The sequence below is a fragment of the Sphaerodactylus townsendi genome, unplaced genomic scaffold, assembly GCF_021028975.2.
Source record: "Sphaerodactylus townsendi isolate TG3544 unplaced genomic scaffold, MPM_Stown_v2.3 scaffold_927, whole genome shotgun sequence".
NCBI classification, from domain to species: domain Eukaryota; kingdom Metazoa; phylum Chordata; class Lepidosauria; order Squamata; family Sphaerodactylidae; genus Sphaerodactylus; species Sphaerodactylus townsendi.
Window position 1 is genome coordinate 2,004 of NW_025951163.1, and position 9,871 is coordinate 11,874.

A 9,871-nucleotide genomic window follows, 5' to 3' on the forward strand; every position below is an offset into this window, starting at 1 on the left:
GTTCTTGATCTTGCCCATTTTTAGGGTCACCCAACAGGCTTCATGTGGAGGAGTGAAAAATCAAACATGGTACTCCAGATTAGAGTCCACTGCTATTAACCATTGCACCACGCTGGCTCTCTGGTTCTTGACGCCTTGCAAGAAGTGCCCCTTCACCAGTTCTTCCACAGCAAGTCAGGTTTCATGTTTGTTCCTTCTTCCTTCCTAAAGATCACCAAGGTGATGCTTCTCAAGGGCTGGCGTTGCGTAGAGTGCATCGTGTGTGAAGTCTGCGGCAAAGCGTCTGACCCATCCCGTCTGCTGCTGTGCGATGACTGTGACATCAGCTACCACACGTACTGCCTGGACCCACCCCTGAACACGGTGCCCAAGGGCGGCTGGAAGTGTAAATGGTGAGGGTTTCCGCAGAACAGTTTTAAGCAGCGGTTCTCAACCTGTGGGTCGCGACCCCTTTGGGGGTCGAACGACCCTTTCACAGGGGTCGCCTAAGATAATCGGAAAACACTCTTTTTATATTTTATACATACCAATTTTCAATTCAATTTAACCTTTAATGGCATATAAAATTGCATATATATTTACAATTTAAAACATTTAAATATTGGTATTTAAAATGTTTTCCAAGAACTTAGCCACTGCCAAGGTAATCGATGGACTACAATCACTTAACAAAAAGCGAGTGGTCTGGAATTTGGATTAAGCCTTGGAAGCAACAAAGGGTGGATGAAAAGCATGCACAGGATATACCAATTTAATGGTTGGGGGTCACTACACCATGAGGATCTGTATTAAAGGGTCGCGGCATTAGGAAGGTTGAGAACTACTGGTTTTAAGGATGGGACTCTGTGTGCTTTTGTGCTCTAAAGAAAATTGGAATTGCACAGGTAGGAAAGTGTAATAAAAATATCTGAGGTAGAATGGCACCCAGTTGCTCCTTCCTTGGCTGTAGAGACGCTAACTGTTTCTGATCCTGGAATAGTGGAGCTAGAGCCCATGCCACGCTGCGATTTCAAGGCCACCGATGGAATACCATCTGAGGCAGAGCAGCAGTGGGTAATATATTGTGACCTTTGGAGCAGGGCTCCAAAAACCACTGTGGTTTTTAAAATGATCCCAGCAGCTTTGAGGACCTTGCTCAATAAATTCTGTTGCCTGTTCATCCAGTTTTACATATTCTCCCTGGGCTGGTCACAGTCTGCATGCTGCCCACATGTTTCCAAGTCTTTCTCCACAGTCACGGGTGCTCAAAGCTCACTTTTGTTGTTGTTTGAAAAGAAAACCATAATTCTCATGAGTTGCGAGTTGCAAATCTGTGGAAAATTAATGTCTCCGTTTTTGCAACTGATTTATGATGGAATCCTGTTTAACTTGCCATGTTCCATTTATTTATTTAAGAGTCTTTCTGTGGAACCATTCCACTTAAAATCCGCTGCCCCAGGCAGTTTACAATAAAACAAAATAGCCAAGGGCAGGGTGGGAGGATAGGATAGGATCCAACCCTGCGTTCGTTCTGCTAGTTCTGCTAGTTGTATTTGTTAAAATACAAAGTGCATTCTGACTTACAGGGATGCCTGGTGGGGTTTTCAAGGCAAAAGATGTTCAGAGGTGGTTTGCCACTGTTTTTGTCCACATCACTTGACTGGTATTCCTTGGAGGTCTCCCGTCCAAATACCAGGGGCAACCCTGCTTAACTTCTAGGATCTGACAAGATCGGGCTAATCTGGGCTGTCTACATCAGGGCACAGTGTGCTCCTGGACTTGTTAATTGCCCTTCCTGTACGAGACCCACTCCCAGCTCAGCAATGTTCTTTAGATACTTTGAGAGTCTTCATACTCTTACTTGATACGATGCAAGATATCTAATACAATTTTTCTCCAACAAATGCTTCACATGGAGCTTACCTATACTATTTAATAAACTAATAGGCATGTACTCTATATACTTGAGTACAAGCTGACTTTTTCAGCACATTTTTATGTTGAAAAAGCTCCCCTTGGCTTATACTCGAGTATATATGGTAATTCCAAGATGGCGGACGGAGCTGGGGCTGCTTTGGGGATCCAGTAAGCATGTTGCTTCTTTTTTTCTAACTCACCAGAGAACCGTAAAAATAAGCTGCATAGCATTACAACTAGGTTGTGTGTGTGTGTTAAAAGAAACCGAGACTTTTATCTCCTAAGGGTTATTGGTGTGTTGCATTGTAGATGAATACAATTCTTCATACAGTAGTTTACTGCCAAATACTGATGTTGCTGAAGACAAAGACTTTCTTTGGAGCAAAGTTTACGCTGGCATGGCTATGAATCCCAGAATCATTCTACATTTGGAGGAAAACAGTGATTCATTTGTGTTCCTAGAGTGCTGGAAAGCTGCTCATCCCTAATGCAAACTCTGTTAAGCAGCTCCATCTCATCTTGCTCCCAAATCTTCTGTTTTTAGCTGCTACTGAGTCAAGTTCGAAGGCTTATGCTCGAGAATAAATTTCCCAGTTTTTTGTGGTAAAATTAGGTGCCTCGGCTTATATTCGGGTTAGCTTATACTCGAATATATGTGGTAATTGGATGGGTCCTACCTGTTTCCCTTCTTGAAAAGAACTGCTATGGCCATACCCCATAGTACGGCCATGGTCTTTGGGGACACAACCAGTTTCATTGATATAAGTAGACAAGGAAGCCAGAAAGGGTCCCCACCAATCCTTATTTGCTTTTACCAATACTGGATGCAAAATATTAAGAAAAGTTCAGCACTGTGTGTTCCTGTATCCCAGTTGGAATTAATTAGAACCTTTCTATAAAAACACAATTTTTGCACAAGCATGAGGCTGCTGCGTGTAATATATGTAGCCACAAAGATAATGAGGACTCCTGAACTTCTGTTCCCAGTGTCACTTTAAGCTCTTGAACTTCTGTTCCCCGGTTTGAGGTAAGATGATTCATTGGGTCACAGGAGAAGCATTGATTCCCTCTTCTTCCTCCTTTCTGACAGGTGTGTGTGCTGTGTGCAGTGTGGGGCAGTCTCACCTGGCTTCCACTGTGAATGGCAGAACAATTATACCCACTGCGCGCCCTGCGCCAGTCTTGTCGCTTGCCCCATTTGCCATGTGAAGTATGTGGAGGATGACTTGTTAATCCAGTGCCAGCATTGTGAGCGGTAAGCCCTGGTTTTCCTTGCCCCATTTACATGCATGCCCATATAACGGTATATTCAGATCACCCAATGCAAGTAGCATTTAGGTACTCCTTGTAAGGATTATAATGAGCTCGCTGTCGTATTCTTGGAGGGGTAAGCTTCATGTGGTAGAATCCTAGGCCCCTTCTGCACGTGCAGAATAATGCACTTTTGATCCACTTTCACAATTGTTTGCAAGTGGATTTTGCTATTCCACACAGTAAAATCCAGCTGCAAAGTTCATTGAAAGTGCATTATTCTGCATGTGCAGAAGGGGTCCTAGAATTCTTCTCTCCATTTTCCCATGCTTCTCTGCAAGCTGTCACTAACCTCCCCTTTGAAGCTACTGCTGCAGGGTGAGTCCGTACAAACAAGAGCCTGGAAACAGCTACTTGAAATCTTGATCCATGGCATCTTGGAAGTATGTTGGCGCAGAAACACTAAGCACAATGGGAAAAATCCACCACACTTCAGACTGCTGAACACAGCAGACAACACTAACATGCACAATGTGTGGTTTTAATAAAAAGTGCAAAAAATACTGAAAGCCAGCTCTATAAGCCCACAACAGCTGGGAACATAACAGAGAGCTCTATTGCTGCAATTGCAGCAAACCTTGGGAATATCAATAGTTTCAAACCCCTGGGCTACAAAGACCTTCCTCCACAGTCACCAAATGTTTTTCAAACAGTTTATGAAGCGTCCAGCGCTCTCTATAACGTTCCTAGCTGTTTTGGCCTTATAGAGCTGGCTTTTAGGATTTTTTGCACTTTTGCACGTTTTTATTAAAAGCACACATAGCGTATGTTAGTGTCGTGTGCCGGGTTTAGCAGTCTGAGGTGTGGCATTTTTTCCCATGTGCTTCATGTTTCTAGACCAGGGGTAGGGAACCTGTGGCTCTCCAGATGTTCAGGAACTACAATTCCCATCAGCCTCTGTCAACATGGCCAATTGGCCATGCTAGTAGGGGCTGATGGGAATTGTAGTTCCTGAACATCTGGAGAGCCGCAGGTTCCCTACCCCTGTTCTAGACCATGCTTCTCTCTGTGTGTGTTTTGTGTGTATCTGAAAGTTTGTTCCAAGATGGCCTCTGACCATGACTAGCAGCACTTCTGGCCACCTTAGATCAGTGCAGGGAATGACCATACTGAAGCTGGGCTTGATCTCTTGGAGGTTACAGGTGATGGGATTGGTTGTTTGTGCTGATCTGTAGCATTGCTTTGTAGAGTGGAAGTAACCTTCTTCTAAGGGTATAGTCATCTGAGTAGGGAGAGCGATTGTCACTGAAAGAGAAGTACAAACAAAGGAGGAACAAAAATATCCTTGCATTTTAGTCTGAAGCTGTGTTGGTGAGAGCTCTGCTTGTTTTGTTCGTTTTATTTAAACATTTATATCTCACCTTTCTTCTTGGTTCGAGGCAACTAGCAACAATTGAAAACGTGTTCAGTTGAGGCCAGAACTAAAAATAACAAACTCCAAATCTCTCTCTCTCTCCCCCCGTCCCTTTAAAGATGCCTGCCATTCAAACCCTGTCAGAAGTCCAGGGCAAACAGGCAGCCCTTGCTGTGCCTCCTGAACATCTCCAAAGAGCAGCCCCTTTTACCTGTTCAGGTAGTTCACTCCACAGAGCTGGAGCTGTAATAGAAAAGCCCTGGGGTCTGGCTGATGCTAGACAGGCCACCCTGAGCGATGGGATAGCCAGCCAACAGCAGCCTGATGACTGTGGTGGGCCCACAGGGAGGCAGCACCCTGGTTTCAGACATTTGTATCCTGCCTTTCACTTGCACCAAAGTGGAGATCCCATAGTACAGTGGTGGCGAACCTTTTAGAGACCGAGTGCTAGGGGCGGAGCAAGGGGAAACTGCATCTGGGGCACGCGTGTGCCCTGTGCCCGTCACGCCCCCGTCTGCCCTGCCCTGGAACGTCCCCAGAACACCCTGAAACACCCCCACCATGCCCCCAGAATGCTCTCGCCATGCCCCCGCAGGGGTGCGCGCCCAGTGCGTTGCACACCCCTTGCCTACTTGGCGCTATGCCGCTGCCAAGTGCCCAAACTGGGATGACTGCACACGTGGCCTCAAAGAGGGCTCTGAGTACCACCTCTGGCACGCGTTCCATAGGTTCGCCACCACTGCCATAGTAAGTCCTAACCTAAGTTAATTCTTCATCCTTTATTGGCATTTAAGTAATACACAAGCAAAAACCAGCGGTCTACTTTCTAACTTTTAACAACTTCTGCAAAAGACTTCGTAGCCGAAGCCATAATTTCAGGAGTTAAGGAAGCCATAATTTCAGGAGTTAAGTTCATTTAACAGAAGTTGGATATGCTGTCTTTATTCGTGAGATGTTTAGAACAAAGTAAAGGAAGGAGAAAATTATTGTGGGGACTGGCATGCAACTGGCAATCCAGATCAATATGTTGCATAAGTCCAGAGAGCTTGGAGAACATAAACATGTTTTCTCTTTCGATGATATTTTCCCGTCAATACCCTTGAGGGAAGAACTTTTTTTTCTTATTATTGTCAGGTTAAATTTTGTTCTATTGTGGTTAATAATGGATTGTTAAGTATGTTATTACCATGTACCTGTAGATGTTATACTGTTCTGTTGTTTGATGTATCTGAACTTGTTAAATGATATGTATAATGTTGGTGTTAAATTAATATGTGGTTAATTGTGTAACTGTTACCTGATATTAGATATTGTCAAGAGTACTGAGTTATTGCTAGGTATTTTGTTTTGATGTACTGTATTTACTATGTATTATTGGTTGTATTATTGTTTGCCGTTGTTCACCGCCCTGAGCCCTTCGGGGGAGGGCGGTATACAAATTAAATTTAACACAACATAACATTGAATCAGGCCCATATAAAAGCTCTATAATGTGAGGGATTGTCTAAGTCAGGGGTGTCCAACTCTGGTGCCCTAGATGTTAATGGACTATGATTCCCATCATCCCCTGCCAGCATGACTAATTCACTCCCTGCCAGCATGGCCAATTGGCTGATGGGAATCGTACTCCATGAATATCTGGGGCACCTGAGTTGGACACCCCTGGTCTAAGTTATGGAAGCAACGAGCCATTCTTCTGTACAAGGTTGATAATTTTATTCTAGCAGGAGAGCAGACAGCTGGTTGAGCAGGGAACTGTTTTTGATATTCCAAGTCCAATAATCTCTGGGCCACCTAAGTTAAAACGATGCCACCATCAAACCAGGAACATGCCTCTTAAACACAGTAAGGACCTTGGACAAGTGGGTAGTGCTCATCACTCTCGCAGATGTTGGGGGCTGGCCAAGCACTCGGCACGCTGGCACAGAGCAGTGGTGGCCTGGTGCAGATGCCCGCAAATTACACTTCATCTTCCCGCCATTACTGACGGCAGGACGGCCACAGAGACAGTGTCCCCGGGAGAAAGATCCATCACTTCCTGCTGGCACAAATCTCTGGGTTCTGCAAACACCTCACAAGTGGAGCCCCAGGGGCCCTTTTTCACACACTTCTAGCAGGCTTTGCCAAGTACCTGGAGAAGGGAGGGACAAATGCTCTGGCATCCTTTTAATTAATTAATGATTACATTTCTAAGCTGCCTTTTCCTTTGTGGGTTTAGGGATGTCTAAAATAACAATTAAAACCATCAGATTTTAGAACATTTTACGGCAGTGTTTCCCAACCTTTTCGAGGTCAGGGTACCCTTGACCTCACTCTTCATATCTCACGGTACCCCTGCCGCCACCCTCCACCTTCCCCTCCCATTGCCCCTGCTTGCCACACACCCCACCTTCCCCTCCCAGGGTGAAGGGAAGCACTGGGGGTGGTGGTGGCTGCAGACCCTGTGGCAGGCCCTGCCCCATGGGCCAGCTCCATGTCTTCGCTGGCGCCGGTGGGAGACACCACAAAAATGAGAGGGGAAACACCCAGGAAACCAGAAATCCAAGATGGCTGTAATATTCTTTATGATAATTAACCCCACCCTAACCCTGTTAATATTCCATTGAAGGGGTCTAAACTCCACTGAGAGGACAGAGAGGAGGCCACTAGGTGGGACCCCCCTCCCCTCGCCGCCCTGCCTGTGGCCACCTTGACCATAAGCCTGATGGAACAGCTTCATCTGGCAGGCCCTGCGGAACTGCATTAGATCCCACAGGACCCTGGTCTCACTAGATAAAGTGTTCCACCAGGCAGGGAGAAAGAACCTTTCTCAGCTGGCCTCAGTTGCCAGATTCCTTTCCTTTGAGTGCTTCTGGTAAGCTCTGGACTTTACAGAGTGCCTGAAAATAAACACTGTGTAAGCTTGTGAATGGGTATGGTTTGGTCGAAAGACAGCCCATATTTTTCTTTTTAAAATGCTACTTTCTGAAGTCTTCCCCAGCCCTGACCGATCAACCCCGATGGCTCAGTAGCACGGCTCCCCCCCCCCCCCCCCCCCCCCCCCCCCCGCCCCCCCCCCCCCCCCCGCCCCGCTTCCGTGCATGTTTTGATGGCCAGGCCCCTCAGAAAAGGAAACGTGAGCACCCACCGGCTCTGCCTTGAGTTGTTTTAAAACACGTTGTGCTTTTTCAGGTGGATGCATGCGGTGTGTGACAACCTTTTCACCGAAGAAGAAGTGGAGCAGGCGGCGGATGATGGGTTTGACTGTACCTCGTGTCAGCCCTATATAATCAGGCCTGTGGGTGAGTAGCAGGGGGCTTCGGGGGGCTCTAGCTGAGCTACATTTCAAGAAGAGGACACAGGAACAGCAGTTGTCGAACAGATGCAGCGTCCTGCCATTTTGAGAGAAGGCGCATCTTTGTATTCCTCTGTTGCTGGTCCTCTTTCTGATCTCTGGATGTTCACTGGTGGGCAGAAGCTGGGGAGAAACCGCTTCCCGCACTCTGCACACACAGTTCTGTTGAGGGGAGGGGCCGTGATTTTGTCCCCTTGTCCCAGCCCATCAACCCTCACAGTTGTTCCTCCGCGTAGGTCCTGTGACCTCAGGAGTGATCTTTCTGGGGGACTGGGGAAACTGCAGCGATAGCAGGGGATGCAAAACATTCCTTATGCCCTTCCACGCACAGATGATAAGATACCACCCAGGGGAAGTGAGGATTTTCTGCTTCCAGTGACATAGGTATAGATTTTTTATGGGGTGAGTTCGGGGGGCGGGGCCACACCCCCACCCGCCCCTGGGGGTGTGGCCACACCTCCCCAAGGCCCCCCCCAGGCCCAGTGCTTATAAAAGCAGCTCTCTGAGGCCAGGGATGGCAGACTCCCTGCCCCCCCCCCCCCGGCTGGGCTCCCAGCCAGCAGTCCCTTCTGCCCTCCCCTCCGGGCAGAGGAGCAGCTAGGGAAAATGAAGCCCAGTGCAAACTCTGAGTTTTGCACCCCCACCCCCAATGGGCGGCCGCTGTGATTCTGGAATCCACCCCCAAACATCATCGGAGCCCAGATTCTCCTTTTGAATCCACTTTAAAGGGAGAATCTGGGGTCCCCAGTAAAACAACATTGGAAATGATGCTGTTTTGGGGTGGATTATCCCCCACCCTGAAACAGCATCACTTTCAATGTTTAAACTGGGGACCTCAGATTCTCCCTTTAAATCCATGCCAAAGGGGGTGGATTTAAAAGGAGAATCTGGGGAAATTTGGAGGGTGCCTGCTGTCAGGGGTGCAAGTGTTAATCTAGCAGCACCAAAATTTCAGGGTGTCTTTAGGAAACTCTCCTGATGATACTACTCAGGTTTGGTGAAGTTTGGTTCAGGGGGTCCAAAGTTATGGACGGTCAACGGTGTAGCCCCCATCTTCTATTAGCTCCCATTGGAAACAATGGGGGATTGGACATCCCCTTTGAGAGTGGTATCATCAGGAGAGTCACCCAAAAGATTGCTGAAATTTTGGTGCAGCTAGCCTAAAAACTGCGGCCTCTGCAGGCCAAAAACTGAGAAAACACTAAAAAAATAGAAAAAAACCACAAACAGGTGGCGGAGCTTCAGACATGTAATGGGGGTGGGGGGTTGAACCCAGGAACCTCCCCTTACCTATCTTCCAAATATCTGAGTTCTGAGAGACCGGGGGAGGGAGGTGGGTGGGTTCAAAAAGGCAGACATAGAGAATAACTCATAACTTTCCTCTTTTTGCCTTTCTTTCCCTTTAAGTGCCAGTTCCCCCTCCAGAAATTATCCCTCTGAAGATCAAGGAGCCAGGTAAAAGTCTTGGAGAAGATTACCTTTTTTATTGCATGGGTATGAAAACTGTCAATGATTGATGGAAATAATAAACCGCTCCTTGGCCCTCTGCTATCACACGCATGCCCGACAAGCCAGGTCCTAGGGGCAAGTGACGTTCCTGAAGTGCCACAGAGTGGGCTGGGTTTAAGTAGCCTCTGCTGTTGGGGGACTCTGTGGTTCTGGTTCTCAGCCTATGAAGCCTTTTCTGATTGGGGGGGTATAATTTTTGGTGATTTCTCTTCCCACTGCAAATGACTCATGGAGTGGGGTTTTCATTTAGCACTCTTCTCAATTGCTGCTGACAGCTTTTCTGTTACCGAGAGTATTTTAAGTCATAATTCTGGTTATGATTTCTGAGTTGCCTGGAGTAAGTTTCGTTTGTGTAGGAAAGCAATGAATAAATTGATAAGCAAGTAAACACCCACCATGGTCCTTCCTCTAGCCCAGGGGTCTGCAACCTGCGGCACTCCAGATGTTCATGAACGGAAAAGCAGTCA

At 47.0% G+C, this 9,871-nt stretch overlaps 1 protein-coding gene across 1 annotated transcript; it reads left to right on the forward strand.

Moving 5' to 3' along the window:
- Window positions 1-213: 213 nt before the first annotated feature.
- LOC125425604 (histone-lysine N-methyltransferase 2D-like) lies at window positions 214-9,528 on the forward strand. The gene is made up of 4 exons (XM_048483178.1): window positions 214-392; window positions 2,987-3,151; window positions 7,733-7,842; window positions 9,303-9,528. Exons 1-4 carry the CDS (start codon window positions 223-225, stop codon window positions 9,410-9,412), a joined length of 555 nt encoding a protein of 184 aa, XP_048339135.1. The 5' UTR covers window positions 214-222; the 3' UTR covers window positions 9,413-9,528.
- The last annotated feature ends 343 nt before the right edge of the window (window positions 9,529-9,871 follow it).